Source organism: Papio anubis, chromosome 13 (assembly GCF_008728515.1).
Source record: "Papio anubis isolate 15944 chromosome 13, Panubis1.0, whole genome shotgun sequence".
Classification (NCBI taxonomy): Eukaryota; Metazoa; Chordata; class Mammalia; order Primates; family Cercopithecidae; genus Papio; species Papio anubis.
The window spans coordinates 1413743-1441543 of NC_044988.1; the positions used below are offsets into that span (position 1 = coordinate 1413743).

The following is a 27801-nucleotide window of genomic DNA, read 5'->3' on the forward strand; positions in this document are numbered from 1 at the left end:
AAAAATTTTACCTTAAATACTCTTACCATATGATCCAGCAGTTATGCCCCTTGGTGTTTACCCAAATGAGTTCGAATGAATTCATTGAGTTTTAATGAGTTAAAAACTTATATCCAGACAAGAACCTCACATGAGTTTATTCATAATTGTCAAAGCTTGGAAGCAACTAAGATGTCCTTTAGCAGGTCAATGGATTTAAAAAGCTGTGACAGCCATACTGTGGAGTACTATTTAGCAATAAAAAAATGAGCCATCAAGCTACCAAAAGACATGGAAGAACCTTAAATGCATATTGCTGAGTGAAAGAAACCAGTCTGATAGGCTACATACTGTGTAATTCCAACTATATAGTACTATGAAAAGGCAAAATTATGGAGATGGTAAAAAGATCAGTGGTTGCCATGGGTTCTGGGGGAGAAAAGGATGAGTAGGTGAAGCACAGGGAATTTTTAGGGCCATGAAACAATTCTGTACGATACTGTAATGGCAGATACATCTCAGTATATATTTGTCAAAACCCATAGAACTATGTAACCCAATGAATAAACCCTAATGTAAATGTGGACTTCAGCTAATAATAATGTATCAATATTCACTCATCAGTTGTTGCAAATATACCACACCAATACTAATAATACTTGATGTTATATTTTCTAATAATATTATTAATACAGATATTAATAAGAGAAGGTGTGGAGGAGGTTGGGAGTAGAGAAAGAGGAGCTTTGTGCATTTTCTACTCAGTTCTGTAAAGCAGAAAAAATATTATCTACCAATTTAAAAAGTTAATCTTATGTGAAACTCAAATTACATACTTCATATAGAATCAGTTGTTTTATTAAAAAATAAACTAAATGCAAATAAAACTTCATATGTTCTCCAAATATTAATGTTTACCTGATCTATAACATTTTTATTTACCATTTGATTGGTTATCTGAGTAGAAGTTTTTTTTAACTCCATAGCTTTTTTTGAGGGTCTGGGGGGAGGTAGAGGTCAAAGTTAGCACAATAGCTTCTCTTGATTAATTATATTGAGTATTTTTTTTTTTATTTAAAAGCTTAAATGTTTATCATTAAATAAATTGTTTTAGTGTTTGTTTCATCTTTCAGAAAAATTTTCGACTTTGTATAGAAAATTTCTTTTTCCCCTCTGTGGATTGCTTTTGCACATTGTTCTGGAGTTGTCATTGCCAGATGTGGAAATAAAAATAACAGTGTGACTGTTATACACAAGGCTTTGGACTGTTTGCTTCCTCCTTAAAAGCACTGTGTGTGGGGGCAGATTACTGGCATTTTGAGGTCAAAATCAAATCTGGAAGTCAGAGCTTACTGTAAATAGAGAAACAAAGGGGAGAAAATGAGAAGAGGTGTATATCTGACTGATTATTCTAAGAAAATAAATATCAAGACTTTTAGAACCTAGATGTAATTGAACACATTTCATTACATCCATCTAGGGACAATTTAAATACTTCCTAAAAGGAATGCTGCTCTATAATTTAGTTTCTTAACATATTGTAGGTATAAAGAAAGTGTATTTTGGAAATTAAATTAATCCATTTAAATGCATCCCATAATCTAAAATGCTTCCTTTTTATTAAAACCAGATGAGATGAAATAAAAGTCTTTGGGAACTTTACCTCCTTATTGACAATATGATGATGAATAACATTTGATGTAATAGCTAATACTTTATTTCTCTAACTTGGAAAAAATGAAAGGAATTAGAAAAGATGATTGAGGTTAGTATTGTATGAAAATAATTTTAAAGAAATGCTCAAGTGATGTTTGTATGTATAAAGTGTACTTTTAGTTGGAACTGGTTCACTGATTTTCTGTGGTTCGTTTTCAGGTCCTTCAGCAGCTTTTAAATCATTGCAGGAAAAACAGAGATAAAGTTCTTCTCTTTTCTTTTTCCACCAAGGTGAGTTTCATCTAAAGTATATCCTTGAGTGGCCAGCCCTAACTTTTGAGGCATAAAGAATAAAGCACATGCCTACATGACACCTTGTAGCCACATTTTCTCTTATCTACACAGTAGGAAATAGTGAGGCAAGCAACTTGAAGTTTTTAAACAGACACTAAAATTTCAATTGTTTTAGGGTTGCCAAATATCAAACTCAAAGATAGATTTTTATTTTCTGTTGATGTTATTAATAATTACAATGTTCTTTAAGACATTTCAGATATTTTAGAACTTAGAAAATAGCACACATATATTTACGTAAATGATTTGACCAGTAATATTGTTTGTTTCTTAAACATGAAAAGATTCACATGTACCCTAGAACTTAAAGTATAAAAAAAAAAAAAAATGAAAAGATTGATTTTTAAAACAAGTTCTGAATGTTAAAGCCGTAATGTTGCCGGATAACGGGAATAAATATATGGGTCAGAAGTGAGAAAAATATTTATTGCTCTTGGAATTGTAAGAAAGAAATTATGAACACCAATAATTAATACTTAACAAGTCTCAACTTTGTAATGGTCTGAAACTTACTTAACCAAGATTCATGTTTGCCCATCTTCATACCTGTCCTTTAGTTGCTTGATGTGCTACAGCAGTACTGTATGGCGTCTGGGCTTGATTACCGACGACTTGATGGAAGTACAAAATCAGAGGAAAGACTCAAGATTGTAAAAGAGTTCAACAGTACACAAGATGTTAACATTTGCCTTGTCTCTACAATGTAAGAAAATTAAATTCAATAACTTGATTTCTATCCAATTACTTCTGAGATTTAGGGTAATTTTTAAAACTATTACTAGATTAATTTTTAATGGCTATGCTTATTTAGCAGCAGCAAAAATACTATTATGACTGAAATTTCAATATCTTAAGTTTTAGCTAAGCTTTTCTCTCATTTCCTTTATCAACATTGAATTCCCCTGAGAAGTGTGGGTTTATAAAGGTAAAAATTGTAAAATTGCTATTTCCTCCTATGAATTTTCTATGGTAATGTTTTGACCCAAGTCTCCTGGTGAGAATAATCAGACTTCTTATTAACTGGATAACTGAGACTCACTGTAGCAGCAGTTTTCCCACCGTGTCAGGGAGCCCTTGAGAGCCCGCTGGGGCTAGGGGCTCGCGTTTCCCTCCCCTGCCTCTACCTCGTCTCAACTGGAGCAGCTCTGCAGTTAGAGATTTTATGAAAGGTAAATTGGTTCTAACTCCTAGGTGTGAATATCCCTTTAAGATCTTTTAGAGACTGTACACACTTCTAAAAAGATTTAAATCAACATAAACACCTAAGTAAGATTAATCCCGTTTTAGGAAGGAACAGATCAATAACTTTTGACATCCTGTGTAATAAGAATTTTATAGATTCACTGTCACTGTCTTTCAGAATTTCAATGGACTTTAAAAATAAACATGTAAAATGCGCAAAGTAAAAATTAAATCAAAATAGAAATTAACTTGAAGAATAAAATATGTTTATGAATGAGCTAACATTGTTGAGCACTTTAATTATTCTTGAATTCCTACCACTAAGGCAAATGGGGAAAAGCTTTGGATTCCCATTTTCCTGTAAATGAATGCAAGAGGTAATTTTTTGCACGTGTCCTTACATACAGAGCACAAATGACATAGATTACTGTGTTCAATTAAATTTCGTAAAACACATACGCATTCTAACTTTAAAGTGTTTCTAGTTGATAGATGCACTAAACAACGGTTCCAATAATAGACTGTATAATGACAAGCAGTCGTCTCTCATCCCTCTTCTGCTCACTTCCAGCTCATTTGCTGAGATCCTCCATAAAGCTTCTAATTATCCCTTCACCTCTGTCAGAAATTGCTATTTAACCTATCCATTGAATTTTTTATTGTAATCATACTTTAAAAAACGTCTTTTTGGATGGCATTTTTGTTCTATCTGTTAACTCCTGTACTTGGGGAGCTGATCCTTCTATTTGTTGTTTCCTCTGGCTCTTGCTTATGGGTAATGGCTTCTTCATGTTTGGTCACTTTTTTCTTTTGAGCTTATCTTCAGTGGGATTTTTTCTTCTGGAAATCCTTTGGAGACCGGTTGTAGGAGTTTTCCACTTGTGTGGTTTTGCTTTGGCTTCTGCTGGGCATCCTGACAAGACAAGGGAAAAAGTTTTGGATTCCTATTTTTCTGTGACAATTTGAATAATTTATTGCATAAGTCATTACATAAGGAACCTTGCATAATATAACAAATACATTCTTCAGCTGTGTTTTGCAAAAGACACATAAGCTCAGTTTTTGTTTTGTTTCTATCATTTCGCAAGGGTTTATATTTAATATCTGTTGTAACAGAAGTGTTTTCACATTAGCTTAGCCATTATCTTGCCAGAGTACAAAGTCTTCATTATGTTTTAGTTTATCAACTTTACATAACTTGGAACTTCTCTTAAGCAAGAGTATTAGGCTACTTTCACTACTCTGTCCCCCTTTTTTCTCACAATGTTTGCTGTTTTAAAATTATTATTTGTCTGTAAACTACTTTTGTAACTTTCAATCTTTGCACTTCTGCATTAGATCCATTGAATTTCCTCTTAGATCTTTTTTCTGGATTCTGTGTCTTCTTTCTTGGTTTGCTGCCGTATTTTACTGGAAAATGATTCAAGTTTTGATGTTCGGCTGTTAACTTTCTACCTGCCTTCTAAGTCTTTGTGATGTGTGGTGTTAGCACTAGCACACACCCACCCACCCTTCTGCTTTTGTCACCTGTACGTATTGTCTGTTAACTGTTTTAACTTTTCCATCGTCAAGGATGTTAATGTTTTCACTAAGTCCTGTACCAGTAAACAGTTATTGTCCATAGGTTGGCTCTAAAATGTGGAGGCAAAAAACAGCGTTTACATTACTATGTTTTAATAAACTAAGCATCTTTAATACAGGGGCAAATAGTGCTATAAGATAACTTATCTGAATGTTCATGACCTGTTGGTCAATTCAAGATTAGTCTTAACATCAACCTCATATGACTTCTCTTTCCTAAGACTTCATCCATGTTTTATGTTTGCACTGTTCAGTTCACTTCAAATTTCAATCATGACTTTTTCAGTCTTTTCCCCCCCTCAGTCTGTTTTTGCCCTTTGTAATAATCCTCAATGTTACCAATTCTCATTCACACATTCTCTTCTGTCGAGTCCTCTGTATCCTGAACCTGCCTCCTGAAACCTTTATTCCTTGGTTTCAGTCTGTCCCAGTTGTTTTCTAGGCCTGATAAAGAACTGTCATGTTGAAGCTTTCTTTCACTGCTCTTCTGCATTGGATCTTTTTCCTGGGTTCCATGCTGTTTTTTTTCTTGACTTGCCCCTTTATTTTCCTAGGAAATACCCTCCGGTAACTTTTTAAGCCAGAATATAGAGGAATTAAATTTTATGCATCTGTAAATATAGAAAATGTGTTTTATTGCTCTGTCACTTGATACTTTGTTGGACTATATAATTCTGAATCAAAAATCATTTCCTCTTAGATCTTCGAAGGGCTTGCAGCGTTGTTTTCTGATAGATGGTATGGCTAAATGGATGTGCAGTGCCAATCTGATTTTCATTCCTTTTTGGGAACTCATAAGAGTTTTTCTTCACCTACGGTATTCTAAAATTTCATGGTGATATTTGAGTCTTAGTGTGGATCTTCGTTCATTTTTTATGCCGGGTACGGTAGGCTTGTATTCTAAAGGCTTATGGTTTTTTTTTTTCAACTCTGGAAAATGCTATTTTATATTGCTTTAACAATGACTTTTTTTCCTTCCTTTTTCTCTGCTCCCTTCCTCTTGCATGCCAGGTTGTCAGACTTTCAAGCTTTCAAACTATATTGGTTCTTTAAATCTCTGAACTTTTCTATCAGATTTTGTCTTTTTGCTCTGTGTTCTGAGAAATGTCAGTTTTTGATCTTACTTTGTTTGAAATGATCACTTTTTTTTTTAAAATGGAATCTCACTCTGTGGCCCAGGCTGTAGCGCGGTGGTGTGATCTCAGCTCACTGCAACCTCCGCCTCCTGGATTTCAAGCAATTCTCCTGCCCGAGCCTTTCGAGCAGCTGGGACTACAGGCCCGTGCCACCACACCCAGCTAATTTTTGTGTTTTTAATAGAAACAGGATTTCACCATATTGTCCAGGCTGGTCTTGAACTCCTGACCTTGAGATCTACCTGCCTCGCCCTCCCAAAGTACTGAGATTACAGGTGTGAGCCACCAAGCCCAGCCATCACATTTTTAATCTAAAGTTTTTCTTGCTTTCTGACCTCTTTTGTTTTTGGAGTTACCTTTTGTTTAAAACATCAATGTGTTAAATTCTAGCTTTTTGTAGTCATTTGATTCAGTCTATTTAAAGAATGATCATCTGGCATTTTTCCTGGGGTTTGTTTTTTTGGTTTTGGAGAATCAATGGATTTATTAATAAGTTTGAAGAAGATTGGAGGTTTTAAGATATGAAGCCGCCCTATCCATAAACATGGTATCTCTTTATATTTATTTAGGTTTTCTTAGAAGCATTGTTCAAATGGATACTTCGTTTGACCTTTTATAATACTTAATAATAAAACTTATTTCGTCAAAGACATGTTTGTAGAACATTAAGATGTAGTTAAGTTGTACTTTCTGATACACTTACTTGAAACAAGAAGAGCATGTGGCAGACCTAAGGAATAAACAGCCTGCATACTCATTAGGTGACTCAAATACCAGTCCTCAGTTTGAAAAGAGCAATATTCAATTTTTTTTTGCTTAACAAGTAACGTTTTGCTGTTAACCGTGTAAGAACAGAGTGACAAGTTTTAAAGCTGAGGTTTGTGGGTTGTGTCATCATCAAACGGAGAAAAGAGTCTGGGGCTTTTTTCTTCTTTAACGGGAGCTTTGCTTCTTCAGCAAGGACTGAAGTTACAGCTTCAGAATATCTTGGAAGATTGCTGCCTCAACTAGTAGAGATCTTACCTGTGGCTCCTATGTGGCATCTGAGATGGTATCATACATGGTTATGCCTGACCTTGCCATCAAGAAGGTAGCTGGAATAGTTGATTATATTTATTCGACATATAAACCTTTAACTTCTTTTCTGCTTTTTTGGTGTCTACATTCCACCCAATCCCCTAACTTACCCATTTTTTTTAATCCTTTCTGATACTTTCTCCCTATCCCACCTCCCTCTTTTCTTAGAGTTCAGGTCTCTGTGACGTCTTCATGGTGTGTCTAATAAGCCGTTTTCCAAAGGAGAGAATTCAGTTTCTACTGAGCACTGAACTTCAAATAAGGACATTTGGGTTTGAATCGAGACACTTGCTACTTAGGAGACCTTGAACAAATTAATTTTTCTGGTTGTCAATTTCCTCGCCTGAAAAATCAAGATATTTCGCTTATAGAAGTCTTTAGAACAGGCCAGGTGCGGTGGCTCACGCCTGTAATCCCAGCACTTTGGGAAGCCAAAATGGGTGGATCACCTGAGGTCAGGAGTTCAAGACCTGCCTGGCCAACATGGTGAAACCCTGTCTCTACTAAAAATACAAAATTAGCCAGGTGCAGTGGCTCGTGCCTGTAGTCCCAGCTACTCAGGAGGCTGAGACGGGAGAATCGTTTGAACCCAGGACGTGGAGGCCACAGTAAGCTGAGATGGCACCACTGCACTCCAGCCTGGGCAAGACAGAGCAAGATTCCATCTCCAACAAAAAAAGAAGTCTTGAGAACAAAAGAACTAGCAGATATGAAAATACCTTGCATCGTTCCTGATACATAGTAGATGCTCAATAAAGGTTAATTTATTTGCATTTTTGATAGAAATTGTAGGAGAAAAGATTATCATCATTTTTCTTTCCCTGGATGATTAGCATCCAGTGTAAAGCATTATCTAAGTGTGAGTTGTTTGTGATACAGTGTGGGCAGCTGATGAGGGAAAATGACGATGTGAAACCTCACAGAAAAGCCTGAAAGACAGCTGGGCTTAGGAGAACACTTGAGGAAGAGAAAGAAAATCGTTGTGTTCTTGGATTTTGGTTTTGCCTTCTCTCTGTAAAAATGTAAAAATTTGTCATTGTTGTCTTACAGAGTATTAAATATAGGATATGTAGATCAGATAGTTTAAAACACAGAAAGATCACAATTGTTGTTATTTAAAATTATATCGGCAGCTGGAATCTTCAACTCAGTATATACACATTATATACATTCAGTTTTGCCAAAAGTTTCCTTTAGAAATTTTATCCCAAGAGAAATGAGTAGTATGCTGATAGAAAAATGAATCTAGCAAAACCAGTACGTAATTTTTATACTAATAATAAAAACTGCCAAAAAATATATCTTTAGTGACTTCTCTTCACGGTTACCTTAACCACAGGTCAAGTTACATGAAGACAAAACTTTTGGCTTCCATTGAAGTGGCAGAAAGACTCTGTAGCATGAATACTAGGCACACCTTCATTCTTGGTTTTGACTTTCAGAATCATACACTAGTTGACTACAACAGCTTTCTAAGCAAACCGTATCATTTGAACTACAATGCTTTCTTCGTACTTATTAACTTGTAAAGATTAAGCTAAGGTTTTGGGGTACTGTACTGCAAAAGTAAAATTTTCCAGATGATATTAAGTGCCTCTAGGTAGTCTAACACCAGAAATCATGAGCTTTGAGAGGATCTGGAGAAACATCATTTTCTGTCTCTCATAACATTATTCCAAAACACTGTCAACTCTCCCAGAAAAATGAGGACATTTCTTTTGTTATGCACCCCAAGAGAAAGAGATTCTAAACCACTCTTTTCAAATAAATAATGAGAATCATATTATATGCCGGTTATTAAAATCTGCCTTTACTGCTTTATTTTGTCTCAGTCTCACACCTTTTTGTTCAACTGTTGATATCGTCATGGACCCTTAATGTGCAGCAAGAAAAAGATAAGAATTTCTGCCTTTGAAGAGCAGTGTCGGGCGGCGCATGCTCTACGGAGTCAGGTGTGAAGACTGTAGGCATTTAAGAAACAGATACCGGAGTCAGGTGTGAAGATCATAGGCATTTAAGAAACAGATACTGGAGTCGGGTGTGAAGACCGTAGGCATTTAAGAAACCGATAGATCAGAAAGTCCCATGGAAGGATGGTGATATTTTAACTGTTCTTTGGAGATAATATTTTATTAAAAAGAAAAGGAAAAGCAGGTTTTGGCAAAGGGCATTTTAGGCAGAGAGAATAGCATAGGTACCAAAATGACTAGAGAACTTATGTGGTTAGTGCTTAGCATTTGTGAAGGCAATAGCTTGGGTGTATGACTCCATAGGAGAACTCATGGGTTATTTTAACGAAGCTCAGTGTAACAAAGAGAGTGTAAGTATCCACTCTGTGACAGGTCTCTCAAAGTTTATAACTCAAAAAGTAGAGGGGTGCAGGAGTTGTTGTTCAGAAACATGTAAAAGGATAGTTCAATACAGTATGGCGAATGCAGGGTAGGAGGAGGCACAGAGGAGAGAGAGTTAGTTCAGGCTTTGTTAGTGACACTTGAAGGACAAGGAGAAGTTAGCCAGGTAAATAAGAGAGCAGAGAAAATTGTATGAAGGTAACTTGAAGTGTTTTGGTCATTTGTGGGATAGGTATCAAGAATGACTGGTGTGATACCAGCTGCAGAGATGGTAGGCCTGGTCACTGAGGCCTATTGGTCTCTGATGAATAGGAATTAATGGGTTTTAAACTACAAACAGCTTTCTAAGCAAACCCTGTAATTTGAACTACAATGCTTTCATACTTATTAACTTGTAAGGATTAAGTTAAGGATTTGGGGGACTATACTGCAAAAGTAAAATTTTCCAGTTGAGTGGTACACTTAGTTCTGTATATTCTGTGCTTAAAATAATTTTTATGTAATGTGAGAATGGGCATGGATGTAAGGTCTGAAGTAAGGGAGGACAATTAGAAGGCCAATGAAGTAATACATGCAAGTGCAATCTAATAGCTCTAAAAAGGGTAGTGGTGACAGCAGTGGAGAAGGGACTCAAGAGAAAAACATTTCTGAGCTAAATGTGACAGGACTTGATACTGGTTAGCTTTTAGTGGGAAAGGGAAGTAATGATGGAGAAGAAAGCGTCTGTAGTGACACTTAGCATGGCTTTGGCTTTGATGAGTGAGTATATGGGTGGTATCACCAGCCCAAAGAGAAAATATATGGAGAAAAAGAACCCTGGGCCCAGGGAAGTAGTAGATGTAGCTCATTATAAAATGAGCATTGATGTTATTTCATCTTGTTCTCTTCCTTTTGGAGAGAGAACGTGTGGCATCCTGTTGCAATGTAACTCTTGGCTCTCTGTATTCACTATGACAAGCCTGAAGTGTATGCAGTAGCACCCTGACTGCCTGCATTGTGATCAACATGTGGTGTGGAAGTAATCTGTACTTAAGAATCCATTCTGTGTTAAGGCTATCTGGATGTTATTGTTAGCCATATTTTTAAATTAAACTTTTTATTCTGAGATATATCTAGATTCACAAGTAGTTTTAAGAAAAAATACAGTGGCTCCAGAGGCGCAATCGGTTAGCGCGCGGTACTTATAAGAAAAATTACAGAGGGATCCCAGGCCCTCTTTACCCAGTTCCCCCAATGTAATATCTTGTAAAACTGTAGTACATGATCACAACCAGGATACTGACGTTGATACAGTGAAGAGCATAACATTTCCATCACAAGAATCCCTCATGCTGTCCTTTTATAGCCACATCTACTTTCCTCTCTCCCCTTTCTCCCTGAGCTCTAGAAATCACTAATCTGTTCTCCATTTCTATAATTTAGAATAACATAAGAACGTTACGTAAAGGGAGTCATAAAGTATGTAACCTTTTGGGATTGGCTTTTTTCACTCAGCATACTTCCCTGGAAATTTATCCAGTTGTTGTATGTATCAATGGTTCTTTTCTTTTTATTGCTCTTAGTATTCATGATGTGGATACCAGTTTGTTTAAACATTCACCTGTTGAAGGGCATCTGGGTAGTTTCCAGTTTTCAGCTATTACAGATAAAGCTACTAACATTTGTGTACAGATTTTTGTTTGAACGTTAGTTTTCGTTCCTCTGGGATAAATGCTAAATAGTGCAACTGCTGCATTATGTGGTAGTTGCATATTTTGTTTTATAAGAAATTGCTAAACTGTTTCCAAAGTGGCTGTATGGTTTTACATTCCCAGCGGCAGTGTGTGAGTGATCAAGTTCCTCTCCTTTTTCACTAACGTTTGCTATCACTATTTTTTTAATTTTAGCCATTCTGATGGACATGTAGAGACATGTTATTGTGGTTTGGATTTGCATTTACCTAATATCTAATGATATTAAACATCTCTTCATGTGCTTATTGTATAAAGCTGGTGTTAATGCTTCTGTAAATGGTAAAATTCTTCAGTGGAATCATCTGGGCCTGGAGGGATTATTTTTTTTCCCTAAGAGTTTTTTTAAATACATACTCAATTTCTTTAATGGTTATAGGACTATTCAGGTTGTCTGTTTCATTTAGTTGAGTTCAGTGGTTTGTAGTTTTTGAGGAATTGTTTTTCTTCTAGCTTGTTGAATTTATGACCATAGAATTTTTTATAGCATTCATTTATCCTTTTAATAGCAGTAGGATCTGTAGTGATATCCCTTACTTCGTTCCTACTATTGGTAACTTGTGTATTTTCTTTTATCTTTGTCATTGCTAGTTTAGCAACAAATCAGCTTTTTTTATTGATTTTTCTCTATTATTTTTCTGTGTTCAACTTTATTGATTGTGCTTTTTTATTATTTCCTTTCCTCTGCTTGCTTTTTTTTTTTTTTGCTGCTTTTTCTGATTTCTTAGAGGGAGGACTTCAGATGATTGGTTTGAGACCTTTAGCTTTTTTCTAATATAAGCATTTAGTGTTATAAATTTTCCTAAGCCCTGCTTAGCTGCATCTTACATATTTTCAAATGTTGTGTTTTCATTTGTGTTACATTATTATTTATTTCTCCTTGTATTTTTTTTCACAATTTTTTGGGATTTCAGATTTTGTTTGACTCATGAGCTGTTTAGATGTATGTTGTTCAATTTCTAAGTGTTTGGAATTTTTTTTTTGTCGTCCTCCTGAAATGTGTTGCTAGTTTGATTCCATTACTGTTAGAGAACATACTCAGTATAATACCGTTATACTCCGTATATAGCCGTGTAATTGCAGTTCTTTTAAGTTTGCTGAGGTTTGTTTTATGGCCCAGGATTTGGTCTATCTTGGTGAATGTTCTATAGGAACCAGGAAAAAAAAGTGTGTGTATTGTGCTGTTCTAGGTGGAGTTTTCTGTATATGTCATTTAGATCCTGTTCGTGGGCCATTTTGTTCTTTCATATTCTTGCCAATTTTCTCTCTAGGAGTTCTACCAGTTGAATAATCCTCAACATCCCACATTTGTACATTTGTCTGTTTCTCTTTTCAGCTTGATTAATTTGACTTCATGTATTTTTCAGCTCTGCTGTTTTGGTGCTGTTTGGTGTTTTGGCAGATTGATCTTTTTGTCCTTATGCATTGTCCCTGTTTTCACTAGTAACTTTCTTTGCTCTGACATATACTTGGACTAATATTAATATAGCCAGTTTTGCTTTTTTCTTTAATAATTGCCTGGTTTATCTTTTATCATCCTTTCACTCTCAACCTAGCTGTGTCATCATATTTAAAGTGGTTTTTTTTGTTTTTTTTTTTTTTTTGTGGCGAGCATATTGTTTTTTCAATCTACCTTGCCAATCTTATGATTTTAAATGGTATATTTACGCCATTATATTGAGGGTAATTATTTATATTTTTTATTTAACTTTTATCTTTTTATCTCCTATTTCTAGTTCCACTGTTTCTCTTATTTAGACATTTTCTTAGGATTCTGTCTTTGTTTATGTATTTGTTTTGTCTGTGTTTTTTAGTATATTGCTTTGCGTAGCTTCCTGGTAGTTGCTCTGGGTATTACATTGTACATAGTAACTTCTCACAGTCTACTGATAAACAGGTTTACTAGTTTGAATGACATACAGAAATTTTACTTACATTTAAGCTTCTTTTCCTACTCCGCTTTTAAGATATAATTGTCTTAGATATTTCCTCTACATACGTTAAGCAGCATATCAGATTGTGTTGCAGTTTTCCTTTAACCATGAAAGTGATTTATGAAACTCATGAGAAATAAAATAGTATTTATATTCACCCCTATTTTAACCTATTCTGATCTTCCTCTTTCCTTTCTGTAGTTCCAAGCTGCCTTCTGCTATCTTTTTTTCTCTTCCTTATGAACTTTCTAGCCACCAGTCTTTTAGGTTAAGTCTGCTGGTAACAGGTGCTCTTAGTTTTCCTTAGTCTGAGAATGTCATATCTCCCTTCCCATTCTGAAGGATATTTTCACTGAGTATAGAATTCTGGGTTGACAGTTCCTTTCTTTCAGCACTTGAAAGATATGCCACTTTCTTCTGATCTCCATGGTTTCTGATGTTTCTCTCTGTTGTTCACATTTCGTAAATGATATTGGTTCTTGATTCTATCTTTTGTCTTTTCCACTGTACTATTGAGCCCATTTGGCAAGTTTTGTATTTCAGCTATTTTTCCATTCCAAAATTTGTATTTTGCTTTTTATATCTTTTTTTTTTTTTTTTTTTTTTTTTGCTGAGACTCGATTTTTTGTTTCAAGCATGTTTGTAATTGTTGAAACATTTTTTTGATGACTGTTAAAATTCTTGTCAGGTAATTCTAACATCTGATTCATCTCAGTCTTATTCAAGCTGTAATTTTCCTGGTTCTTGGTATAAGTGATTTTTTTTATTGTATTGTTGTGTCTTGGACATTTTGAGTATTGTGTTATGAGACTCTGCATCTGATTTAAATCTTCCATTTGAGTATACGTCTTCTGACACCATGGCAGCCAAGTAGGGGTGGAAAGCTAGGTTCCGTATTTGGTCTCTGCTGATAGCCTGAGAGGGAAGTGCTTTACTACTGCTCCCACCTGGCATCCCCTGACACCATGAAGGGAGACCCTGTTCTCATTGGGCAGAAAATGAAAGCTCTGGCTCCTCACTCATGCTTCCGTGGCACCACCCTAGCAGGAATCAGTGGTGGTGTCTCATTACAGCCAGGCAAGAGTAGAAGTCGAGCATCCTCATTCATCCTTTGGTGACTGAGGTAGGGGCGGCCACCATAGACTGTCACTGGTGACACTGAGGTAGGGGCCAGCCACAGACTGTCCTTTGGTGACCCCTGAAGAGATAGGGGCAGTAGCCACAGACTGTCCTTTGGTGACTGAGGTAGGGGCAGTAGCCACCAGGGCTATCCTTGAGAGGTGACTGAGAGTAGGAATGACCACAGACTGTCCTTTGGTGACCTTCAAGGTAGGGGCAGTAGCCACAGACTGTCCTTTAGTGACTGAGGGAGTAGGGGCGAGCCACAGACTGTCCCTTTGAGAGGTGACTGAGGAGTAGGGAGCCGAGCGCCACAGACTGTCACTTGGTGACTGGTGGAGACGGCGCCCACAGACTGTCCTTTGAGTGACTGAGAGTAGGGCAAGCCACAGACTGTCCTTTGGTGACTGAGGCCAGGGGCCAGGCATACAGACTATCCCTTTGGTGACTGAGGTAGGGACGGCGCCACAGACTGTCCTTTGGTGACTGAGGTGAGAGCCGAGCATACAGACTGTCCTTTGTGGTGACTGAAAGGGGCCGAGCATACAGACTGTCCTTTGGTGACTGAGGTAGGGACGGCGCCACAGACTGTCCTTTGGTGACTGAGGTAGGGACGGCGCCACAGACTGTCCTTTGGTGTGACTGAGGAGTAGAGACGGTATACAGACTGTCCTTTGGTGACTAATTGAGGGATGGTATGCACAGACTGTCCCTTTGGTGACTGAAAGGCGGAGACTGGCGCCAGCAGACTGTTCCATATGGTGACTGAGGTAGGGATGGCGCCACAGACTGTTCCTTGGTGTTTGGCAGGAGTAGAGCGGTTATTGTCTCATATTTTTCCGCCTTTCAAGGCTATGCCTTTCCTGGTTCTTTGGCTAAAGGGAAAAGGCTCTTCTTGGGATTTTCTTTTCTTTTCTTTTTTTTTTTTTTAGTCTGTGACTTTTGGCATTTCCAACAGCTTGGGATATGTTAAGAATCCAGCCTGTGGTATCTTAAGCAAAAAGGAAAGCTAAGCTTTCACTGTCATGCCGTTCCTTAGGCCTTGTAGTCCCTAGCCTGCCTATCTTCTTTGTACCTTTCAGAGTTTTGTTTATTTTCTGTGTAATATCCAGAGTTTTAGCTGCACTTAGTGGAAGAAGAAGATGTGCATCTATTCCTGAATTGAGTTTTTAAATGTATATATTACTTTATTTAGCTAGAATGTACTAACAGTTTTTAAAAATTATGTTAGGAAAATCTTGCAGAAACAGTATTTGAGTATCAAAAAAAAGTAAAAACCAGCACAACCTATTTACATGGGCTCTAATGGCCAGTTTTTAAGGGATTTTCTAGAGTGGTAGAAATAAAATTGTGCCTTAAATATTTTATTTGTGGCATATTTGTATTTTAATCACCACCTTACTTTGATGAAATTAATGAAATATTGTACTGTTTTGGCTATAGAAACCTGGCACAGTTGAGTTATAGCACAATTAGTTTTTGCTGTTCTAATGTGCTTTTTTTTTTTCTCTTTCCTCCAGGGCTGGTGGACTAGGCCTCAATTTTGTCGGTGCCAATGTTGTTGTATTATTTGATCCTACTTGGAATCCAGCCAATGATCTTCAAGCCATTGACAGGTATAATACAAAATTTAAAGTGATCTGCAAACACTTTTAATCTAAAAATAGTCTTGAACTTTTAAGATTGCTTATACTATGACTATGATTAGAAGAAAGGGGGAAACTTGTAAAAACGTACATTTAAGATAATCCTGACCTTCTCAAGCCAAGTAACAGTCCAAAAATAGCCATTTATTTTTCATCCATCTCAGAATCCTGTTAATATGACAGAAATGACTTAAAAAGAAAGAATACATTCCTAATACTGCAGGAAAATAGGATAGTTCTATACTAGTAGATCCAAAGTTTTGAGAAACTCCTGGAAGATAAAAAGCAAGTAGAATCTGTGATCAGGATATCAGCAGAGAAATACTACAAAGTCTGCAGGAAAGAGTACAGAAATTTTAAGCATGGGGTTGCAACTACAGTATGTGGGAGTAGACAGAGTGCATCTTCTGGGAAATTGATAATGTCCTGACTCTAATACAAATTCCTCTCCCACACCCTACTTTACAGAGAGTTTGGCTGTAACAGGTACTCTTTGATTAAAGCTGAAAGAATAATTTTACACATTTTATAAATAAATGGGGAATCTGACTGTAGAAAGCTTCCTAGAATGGGTGTTGGAACCAGATCATAAAGCCAGAGCGAAGCCTGTAGTACTTCCAGATCTCCCCAGGACGTGAAAAGGGGAAATACACATGTTACCTGTGTGGAGACACAGACCGGCTTTCCAGTGATTCACCTAGTCATCATTTTAATTATGAATGGGAAATGAAGAATTACGAAACATTTTAATAAAGCTAGCCTAGCAAGAAAGCAAAGGACAAAAGTGAAAACAGACATTGAAGGGAATAAAATAAGAATAGGATGCCAAGGAAAAAAGTACATAAAAAACCAAATTAGTTCTTAGAAGTTAAAACTCTTGCCAAAATAAAGTAACTCAGTAGAAGGTCTGAAAAAAATGGAGAGGGCTAAAGTTAGCAATTGATATGGAAGATAAAAGGAATGAATATTTTTAAACATAAAGTCAAGTAACAAATAGTGTGAAATATGAGTAAAGAGAAATTGAGGAAAAATCCCAGAAATCATCATCTGTCTATTCCAGAAATAATGAACAGAGAGGCTGGAGGACAGGGGAGATAATTGATGACATGATTGGAGAAAATTGTTATTAATTTTGAAGGGGCATTTAGTATGAAGTAGGAATAATGACTGAGAGAGAGAAAACATACATATTAGTAATATTTCTAAGTTTCAAAGATAGAAGAGCTAAAAGGTTCCAGAGTGAGAAACAGGGAGAGGATGATTTATAAAAACTGCAACAAAAAGGAAAAGACACATTATCAACAAAGAAATGAGAATCAGACTCAATTCAGCAGATCAGACTTTGAAGAACATACATTTCATCAGCATTATAGGATTCTAGATGACAACAGAGTTGTCAAAATGAAAAAATTTATATGGCTATATGTGAAAGAAAATTATTTTGACTTGTATTTACAATTTGTGGCTAAAAGTTTAAGTCTGAAAAATCACTGGGAGCGTGTCTGAGACGCTTCATGCAGTTATAAAGAAAGAATTCCCCAAAATGGCCGGGCACGGTGGCTCAAGCCTGTAATCCCAGCACTTTGGGAGGCCAAGACGGGCGGATCACGAGGTCAGGAGATCAAGACCATCCTGGCTAACACAGTGAAACCCCGTCTCTACTAAAAAAAATACAAAAAAAACTAGCCAGGCAAGGTATGGCTTCTGTAGTCCCAGCTACTCAGGAGGCTGAGGCAGGAGAATGCATGAACCCGAGGTCAGGCTTGCAGCATTGAGATCCCGCCACTGCACTCCAGCCTACATGCACAGAGCCAGACTCCATCTCAAAAAAAAAAAAAAAAAGAATTCCCCAAAATATGAAGGGATGGTATTAAAAAATTAGTAACAATCAAGAACTAAAATGTTATATAATTTTGATAAAATGTCAGAATACAGGTAGAGGAGGGGTAAAATTGTCTTAGAAATGTCCTCAGGAAAGGACCAGGATACCCTGGTCAGTTCTCAAATTGTATGCCAAAAATGTTTTTAAATGCTAGCAAAAAATTTAGGGGCAACAACTGAAAGAGTGAGTTACAATAATTATCTGGTACAATTCTCAAAAACACAAATACTCAGACTCCATCCTGCAGGCATTCTGATTATGTAGATGTAGAATGGGAGTCAACATCCTATATTTTAAAAAACACCCAGGTTATGGATCAAAGGACACTTATCAACAGAGAAAGAAAGCAGTCTACCGAATGGGAGAAAATATCTGCAAATCACATATCTGATAAAGTGTTAATATCTAGAATATAAAAAGAACTCCTAAAACTCAACAACAACAAAAAACACAACTCAGTCTAACAATGAATAGGACATTTCTCCAAAAAAGGTATACAAGATATGTAAGTGGCCATTAAGCACATGAAAAGATGCTCAGCATCACTAATCATTAGGGAAATGCATATCAGAACTATAATGAGATACAACTTCACACACTTTGGGATGACTATTGTAAAAATAAAAGTAACAACAGAAAACAACAAGTCCTAGTTGAGGATATGGAGAAATTAGAACCCTTGTGCATTGTGAATGGAAATATCAAGTGGCACAGCTACTGTGGAAAACAGCATGGTGGTTCCTCAGAAAATTAAACATAAAATTACCACAGGATCCAGCAATTACACTTCCACTCTGGGTATATACCAAAAGGAATTGAAAGCAGAGACTTGAAGAGATATTTGTACACTCATGTTCATAGCACCTATATTCACAATAGCTAAAACGTGGAAGCAACTCAGGTGTCCATCGATGGATGAATGGATAAACAAAATATGATATACACATAAAATGGAATACTATTCAGCCTTAAAAAGAAATGAAATTCTGATCATTGCTACAACATAGACAAACCTTGAAGATGTTATGCTACATGAAATAAGCCAGCTATGAAAGTACAAATATTGTATGATTCTACTTTTGCGAAATACCTGGAATAGTCAAATCCATAGAGATAGAAAGTGGAACAGTGCTTATTAGGGGATAAGAATAGGGAGGAATGGGGAAGTATTGTGTAATGGGTATGGAATTTCAGTTTAGGATAATAAAAAAGTTGTAGCAATGGATAGTGGCGATGGCTAGAAAACCAAATTTAATACCGTTGAACTGTATTCTTAAAAATAGCCAAAATGGTAAATCATGTGATGTGTTTTTTGCCACAATTAATTTTAAAAACCACCCAAGGTGATTATGATACAATTGGTTCTCAACTCCACTTTGAAAAACACTGAATATTAGGTGTAAAGCTTGCACAAGAAACAAGATTACCAAGAAAATGTAATTATTTTAGTACCTGATAGGAAATATATCGTTGTGTTGGGAAGATGGGGGAAACTCAGAAAGCATGACCAATGAAGTGTCAGAAGTAAATCCAAACATAAATACTAATATGTTGAGACTCTTTTTAGAAAGAAGGAAGAAAGTGGAGCTGGCAGAAAGAAAAAATTAGACTCAGGTTTATGCTTATTATGACACATGTATGTAAATATAAAAGACACAGAAAGTTGAAAATAAGATTAAAAATTCAAAGCAGGGAGATGGTAACAATCCTGGCTAACACGGTGAAACCCCATCTCTACTAAAAATACAAAAAATTAGCTGGGCGTGGTGGCGGGCACCTGTAGTCCCAGCTACTCGGGAGACTGAGGCAGGAGAATGGCGTGAACCCGGGAGGTGGAGCTTGCAGTGACCCGAGATCGCGCCACTGCACTCCAGCCTGGGCGACAGAGTGAGACTCCATCTCAAAAAGAATAATAAATAATAATAAATCCACTAGGCTAAATAAGTATATAAATTACTTAAATAAAAGCTATCTACCATAATTTAATAACTGTATACAGACACATCTCATTTTACTGCACTTCACTTTATTGGGCTTCGCAGATAATTGCCTTATTTACAAATGGAAGGTTTGTAGAGATCCTGAGTCAAGCAAGTCTTCCAGCACCATTTTTCCAATGGCATATGCTCACTTGTGTCTCTATGCCACTTGTATCTCTGTGAGAATGTAAGTTTTTCATTATCACATCTGTGATGGTGATCTGTGATTACTGATCTTTGAAGTTGCTATTGTATTTGTTTTGGAGTACCATGAACCATGCCCCCATAAGACGATGAACTTAATTGGTAGATGTTGTGTGTGTTCTGACTGCTCCGCTTACTGGCCATTCCTCTGTCTCATCCCCTCCCTTAGGCCTCCCTCTTCCCTAAGACACAGTATTTAAATTAGGCCAATTAATAACTCTGCAATGGCCTTTAAGTGGTCAAGTGAAAGGAAGAGTTGCATGTCTGTCACTTTACATCAAAAGCTAAAAATGATTAAGTTTAGTGAGGAGGACATGCTGAAAGCCAAGATGGACCGAAAGCTAGGCTTCTTGTACCTAACAGTTGGCCAAGTTGTGAATGCAAAGAAAAAGTTCTTGAAGGAAATTAAAAGTGCTACTCCAGTGAATACATGAATGACAAGAGCACCAAACAGCCTCATTGCTGATACAAAGAAAGTTATAGTGGTCTGGATCAAAGATCAAACCAACCACAGCATTCCATTAAACCACAACCTAATCCAGAGCAAGGCTCTAAAACACCTCAGTTCTTTGAAGGCTGAGAGACGCAAGGAAGTAGCAGAAGAAAAGTTTGAAGCTGCAGGGATTGGTTCATGATGTTTAAGGAAGGCAGCCACCTCTATAACAAAAAAGTGCAACGTGAAGCAGCAAGTGCTGATGTAGAAAAACTGCAGCAAATTAAGGTACCTACGTTAAACAGACTTTCAATGAGAACAAAACAATCTTATATTTGAAGAAGATGTCATTGAGGACTGTAGTCACTAAAGAGGAGAAGTCAATACCTGGCTTCAAAAGACAGGCTGACTTTCTTGTTAGAGACTAATGCAGCTGGTGACTTTAAATCGAAGCCAGTGCTCATTTATCATTCTGAAAATCTTAGGGGCTTTAAAAGTTATGCTAACTCTACTCTGCCTGGGCTTTATAAATGGAACAGCAAAGCCTGGATAATAGCGTATCTCTTTACAGGATGGTTTACTGAATATTTTAATCCCACTGTTGAGACCTACTGCTCAGAAAAAAAAATGATTTCTTTCCAAATATTACTGCTTATTGACAATGCCCCTAGTCACCCAAGTGTTCTGATGGAGATATACAAGGAGAGTAATGTTTTTTATACAATAACACAACATCCATTCTGCAGCCCATGAATCAAGTTGTGCTTTTGACTTTCAACTCTTATTAAGAAATACAATTTGTAAGGCTATAGCGGTCATATATAGTGATTCCTCTGATGGATCTGGTCAAAGTCTATTGAAAACCTTCTGGAAAGGATTCACTATTCTATATACCATTTAAGAATATTTGTGATTCATGAGAAGAGGTCAAAATATCAAACAGGAGTTTGGAAGAAATTGATTCCAACCCTCATGGATGACTTTGAGGAGTTCAACTTTAGTAGAGGAAGTAATTCCAGATGTGGAAATAGACAACTAGAATTAGAAACAAAGCCTGATGATGTCGCTAAATTGTTGCAATCTCATGATAAAACTTTAATGACATCGGGCACAGTGGCTTATTCCTGTAATCCCAACATTTTGGGAGGCCAGGGCGGGTGGATAACTTGAGGTCAGAAGATCAAGACCAGCCTGGCCAACACGGTCAAACCCCATCTCTACTAAAATTAGTCAGGTGTGGTGGTGTGCACCTGTGGTCCCAGCTACTCAGGAGGCTGAGAATCGTTTGAACCCGGGAGGTAGGGGCTGCAGTGAGCCGAGATAGCACCATACCCAGGCAGGATGTATACCCAGAAATGTCCTAAGAAGACTTTTAACCTTCACCCTATGCTGTCCCCAAGGCTTAAGACACACCCTGCTAATTAGTGAAGGTCTTCCATACCAATTTGCAAAGACTGGGGGAGTTGGCTGTCTTTCCAAATGGTAGTTTTCATGAAAAGACCACAAGACATAAAAAAAAAAAAAAAAAAAAAAAAAAAAAAACGGAAAGGAAGGGAAAGGAAAGGAAGAAAATACGGCTTATTCAGAGTAACAAAATAAATCTCCAGAAACTAACTGTCCCTGAAGCAAAACAGGCATTGGAGCCACTAGACAAAGACTTTACAACAAGTGTCTTAAATACTTCAAGAGTGAAAGTAAAACACAGAGAAAGAACTAGTGAGGAAAAGGATATATCAGCAAGATGAGAATATCAACAAAGAGATAGAAATTTAAAAAAAGAGAGAGAACCAAACAAATTCTGGACATGAAATTCAATTTTGGAATTGAAAAATTCACTAGAGGGGTTCCACAGCAGACCAAATAGGGAGAAAGAATCTGCAAACCTGAAGATAGGTTATTTGAAATTATGTAATTTGAGAAACAAAACAAAAAGGGAAAGTGAACATATGGGACACTATCAAATGGACCAATATGTACATTATGGAGGCTCAGAAGAAAGGGGAAAGGACAAAAGGGTAGATTAAGAAATAATGAAAAGCTCTCCAAATTTGAGGGAAAATAGGGATATACAAATACAAGAAGATGAACCGAGTCTAGATAGTATAAACCCAGTGAGATCGACACTGTTGCACATTATAATCAACTGTCCACAAAGACGGCATCTTGAAAGCAGCAAGAGAAAAGCAACATGTCATGTACAAGGAATTTCCGTTAAGATTATCAGTGGATTTGTCAGCAGAAACTTTGCAATCCAGAAGGCAGTGGGATGATATATTTAATGTGTTGGGAAAACAAAACAAAACAAAAAAACTGTCAACTGAGCAACAAAGAAAAAGTGTTTACCGAGAATTTTATATTGGGCAAAACTGCCCTTCACAAATGAGGGTTGAGATATTTGCAGACAGACGAAAACTTGAGGGAGTTCATTATCAGTAGACCAGCCCTGTAAGAAATCCTAGCCCTGGTGTGGTGGCTCACGCCTGTAATCCCAGCACTTTGGGAGGCCGAGATGGGTGGACCATGAGGTCAGGAGTTCAAGACCAGCCTGGTCAAGATGGTGAAACCCCGTCTCTACTAAAAATACAAAAATTAGCCAGGCATGGTGGCAGGTGCCTGTAATCCCAGCTACTTGGGAGGCTGAGGCAAAGAATTGCTTGAACCTGGGAGGCGGAGCTTGCAGTGAGCTGAGATTGTGCCACTGCACCCCACTCCAGCCTGGGCAACAGAGCGGGACTCAGTCTAAAAAAAAAAAAAAGAAAAAAAAGAAATTCTAAAGGGAGACCTTCAAGATGAAATGAAAGGACACTAGACAGTAACTCAAAGTCATACAAAAAGATAAAGATCTCCGGTTAAGGTAAGTACATGGACAAATATAAATACCCATATCGTAATTTTGGCTTATAATTCTGCTTTTTCATTTTCTACAGGATTTAAAAGATACATACATAAAATAATTATAAATCTGTGTCGATAAGTACATTGATATCAATGTAAGATGAATTGATTTAAGGTTGTTATAACTTAGGATATTATGTATAATCCTTACAGTAACCACAACAAAAGCATCTAAAGTATATGTAAAAGGAAATGAGAAAGGAATAAAAATATGCCACTAAAAACATCAATTAAACACAAAGGAAGGCAATAATGGAGGAATTTAGGGGCAAAATAGTTAATAGGACATACAGAAAATAAAGTGGCAAAAGTGAGTTCTTCCCTATTCTTAATTATTTCAAATGTAAATGGATCAAATTCCCTAATTAAAAGATGTAGATTGGCAGAACAGATTTAAAAAACAGTGTCCAACTATATCTTATCCGTAAGAGACTCACTTTAGATCCAAGAATTACACAGGTTGAAAATAAAAGCATGGAAAAGGATATTTCATGCAAATAGTAACCAAAAGAGAGCAGGGGTGGTTGTGTTAATATTAGACAGAATAGACTTCAAGTCAACAACTGTTAGAAGAGAAGAAAGGCATTATCTGATGGTAAAAAGTGGATTCACCAAGGAGGTTTAACAATTCTATACATAAATTCAACAAACAATAGAGCCCCAAAGTGTATGAAGCAAACATTGACAGAATTGAAGGGAAAAACAGCTCTGCAATAATAGTGGGCGACTTCAATAGCCGACTTTCATAATGGGTAAAACATTCAGACAGAAGATCAGTAAGTAATGAGAGGATTTGAACAACACTTAACAGAGATATATAGAATTTTCCTTCCAACAACAGCACAATACATATTTTTCTCAAGTACACAATGAACACTCCAGGATAAATCATGTGTTAGGCCCCAAAACAAGCTTTTAAATACATTTTAAAAGATTGAAATCATTCATTTTTTTCCAATGACAATACAGTGAAACTAGAAATCAACAGCGGAAGAAAAATTGAAAAATTCACAAATATGTGGAAGTTAAACAATACATGCTTAACGAAAGAGTTGAAGAATAATTCACAAGGGACGTTAGAAAATAGCTTGAAGTAAATGAAAACACACACCAAAACTTACAGGACGCAGCAAAAGTAATGCTAAGAGGGAAATTTATAGCTGTAAATGCTTACATTAGAAAAGAAGAAAGGTCTAAATCAACAATTAACTTCTCACCTTAAGGAACTAGGAAAAGGAAACCCCCCAGAGCTAACCAGAGGAAACAGCAAAGATTAGAACAGAGGTAAGTAAAACGAAGAATAGAAAAACAACAGAGGCAGTCAGTGAAACCAAGAGTTGGTTCTTTGAAAAGATCAAGAAAATGGTGGATAAATATTTAGCTAGATTGACTAAGAGAAAAGAAAGAAGACTCAAATAATTAACATCAAAAAAAAGAGGGGACATTGCTACTGATTTTACAGAAATAAAAAGGAGTATAAGAGAGTACTGTGAACATTTGCATACCAACAAATTGAATAGTCTACATGAAATGGATGAATTGCTAGAAATATACATCTAGGAAGAATGTCATGAAGACGTAGAAAACCTGAATATACCTATGACTATTTAAGGAAATTGAATCAGTAAATCAGAAACCTCTGAACAAAGTAAAGCTCAGGACCTTAAGACTTTACTGGTGAATTCTACCAAGCATTTAAAGAATCTGCACCAATCCAACCGGGCACGGTGGCTCATGCCTGTAATCCCAGCATTTTAGGAGGCTGAGGTGGGCAGATCATGAGTTCAGGAGTTCGAGATCATCCTGGCCTACACGGTGAAACCCCGTCTCTACTAAAAATACAAAAAGTAGCTGGGCATGGTGGCACATGCCTGTAATCCCAGCTACTCGGGAGACTGAGGCAGGAGAATAACTTGAACCAGGGAGTCGGAGGTTGCAGTGAGCCAAGATTGAACCATTGCACTCCAGCCTGGCAACAAAGTGAGACTCCGTCTCAAAAAAAAAAAAGAAGAATTTGCACCAGTGCTTCTCAAACACTTCCAAAAAACTGAAGAGGAAGAAACATGTTCCAATTAATTCTCTAAAGCCAGCATTACTTCAATACCAAAATCAAAGACTGCAAGAAAGAAAACTACAGACCAATAATCCTTATGAATGTTAATGCAAAAATACTCCGTAAAATGCTAGCAAACTGAATTCAGCAGCATATTGAAAGGATGATACACAAAGTAGGATTTATTCCTGGAATTCAAAAATCAGTGTAATACGCCACAGTAATGAATAAAGGAATAAAGACACACAATCATTTCATTGATGTGGAAAAGTATTTGACAAAATTCAACATCTTTTTAAAGATGACAAAAACAACACATTAAAAATAAAAGGAAACAAGCCAGGCACGGTGGCTTGCACCTCTTGAGGTCAGGAGTTCAAGGCCTGCCTGACCAACATGATGAAACCCCATCTCTACAAAAAAATATAAAAATTAGCCAGGCATGGTGGTGTGCTCGTGTAGTCCCAGCTGCTTGCCTGGGTGGCCAAGGCACGAGAATCACTTAAGCCTGGAAAATGGAGGTTGCAGTGAGCTGAGATTGCAACACTGCACTCCAGCCTGGGCGACAGAGTGTCTCCGTCTCAATTAAAAAAAAAAAAGGGAAACTACTTCAATGTAAGGTCATTTATGAAAAAGCCAGAGCTAACATCATCCTCAGTGGTATCATGATTGAATTGTTTTTCCTCTAATATCAGCTACAAAGAATGAATACCTGTTTTTGCTAGAAAAGGACAAAGATTGTATGATTTCATGTTGTACCTAGTCATCAAATTCACAGAGACAGAAAAGAGAATGGTAGTTGCTAGTAGCTGGGGGACTGGGGAATGGGGAGTTACTGTTGAATGAGTACAGAGTTTCAGTTTGGAAAGTGTCTGTAGCTATATAGGTGTTATAGTTGCATTACAGTGTGGATATACCTAATGCCACTTAACTGTACACTTAAAATTGCTTAAAATGATTTTTGTTACGTATATTTTGCCACCATAAGAGGAAATCAAGAGAGAAAAACTTGCTGTTTAGAAATAACAATGAAATTACTGTGGATCAATATTTAAATTCTGATGCTAATTTCAATTTTTAAATTCATTTATTAAAAAAGAAAGACGGAAAGTAAAAGAATAATTTAGAAAACTAGAAAAGGAACAAAGTAAAGACAATAGAATTATATGCGTTATTACATTATTAAGATAAAAACGAACATAATATAAATATTAACTAATTCATTGAAAAGAGTAAAATGGAGACACTTTTGAAAAGTCTAATCTGAGGGAAAAAGGCAAATACATAGGAACGCTTAAGAAGCAGAAAGGCCATCTAACCAATAACAATATTTATTTATAATAATACTTTGTGTACAATTTTATTCAAATACATTTGGAAAAATAAGGACAAAGGAATAATGGCTACACTTACTGAGTGTTTATGGTAAGGTAGGAACTGTCATTCTTGGTGCTTTCCATGGATTATCTCATTTAATACTCAGAATATCCTTTGTGATGGGCACTGTTATACCCATTTTACTTATGAGAAAGCTAAGGCACAGTGCACTTTAGGTAACTTGCTCAGGGTCACAACCAGTAAGTAGCAGGGTCAGGATCTGAATCCATACGGTCTTACTGCAAAGCTAACACTTTTTATCAACCTCTCTCCACAGACAGCTGTCAAGGAAATTGGTCAAAATGAAAACCACAGAAAAATCTCCCTCTGCCCCTTTTTTTGGTCTTATGACATTTGTTGTATTTTGTACTTTTTCATTAGGTCATCGAGACATATTAATTATCCCAGTATTCTTCAAAGCACAGTGTACTGTGCTTTGGTATTCACTGAAAGTTAGTTCACAATAAAACTGAGTAACTAGCATTCCTTTTCCTCTCCCTCTCCTTCCACTGACTGACAGCAGGAACTAAGAACAGAAATAAAGCTAATGACCTACCTGTTGTATAACAGTTCCTCAGCACTTGTCTCCACATGGTGAGAGACTCATCACTTACAAATCCCTGCTTTATGGATCAAGAAATGATGAAGCTTAGGCGCACAGTAACACGTGTCTAAAATTTTTGTCTGTAAAGATTGAAGGATATGCATCCTAATGGAATCTCTCCCATTCACCAAACAACTGGCTTAAGCATACATCCGAAGAACATTTTCTTAGATCCATTTCTGATTTTCTTTAGAACCCAAACGCATTGTACATTGTAGGAGAGAAAGGGATGCTGAGCCCCTCTCCTCTGCCTCCAGGTTACAGAATGGAAGTGAGAATGCAGTACCTTACCCCTGGCGGTGCTGCGTCGCAGGAGCCACCATTTCCTGCTGGAGGTGTAAGATTTGCACGATCCAGAGATGTCCTCTAGTAAAAGTCCTTTGTGAGGAGGGGTGGGTAAAGGAGGCAGAGAGAACATAAAATATAACATATGGCCGACCTTACAAGTTCAAAGATAAATTTCCCCCGAATTGTAACGTTTTCAAGCATATAGGCAGTATGGCCTTGCCCCGGTTCCCCTCAGCAACTGTAACAGGCATTGGGTGCTCATACAGAGCATCGTATAAAGCCTCCATATGAGAGAAGCTGTGGGGAATAGACCCACAGCTAAACCACTGTGATGAATCAGT

The 27801-nt window shown here is 36.9% G+C and overlaps 1 protein-coding gene across 14 annotated transcripts in view; it reads left to right on the top strand.

Annotated features, from left to right (window-relative positions):
• Window positions 1-27801, top strand: part of ERCC6L2 (ERCC excision repair 6 like 2) — a 151404-nt gene that overhangs the window by 48106 nt on the left and 75497 nt on the right. For all 14 annotated transcript variants that reach the window (XR_001895455.3, XR_001895457.3, XM_009189242.4 and 11 more), the window contains 3 exons: window positions 1855-1926; window positions 2547-2692; window positions 15620-15715. Coding sequence is in view for 12 of the 14 variants with exons in the window: in XM_009189242.4 (XP_009187506.2) it covers window positions 1855-1926; window positions 2547-2692; window positions 15620-15715 (314 nt within the window). In the remaining 2 variants the exon portion in view is untranslated. The remainder of the gene's footprint in view (window positions 1-1854; window positions 1927-2546; window positions 2693-15619; window positions 15716-27801) is intronic.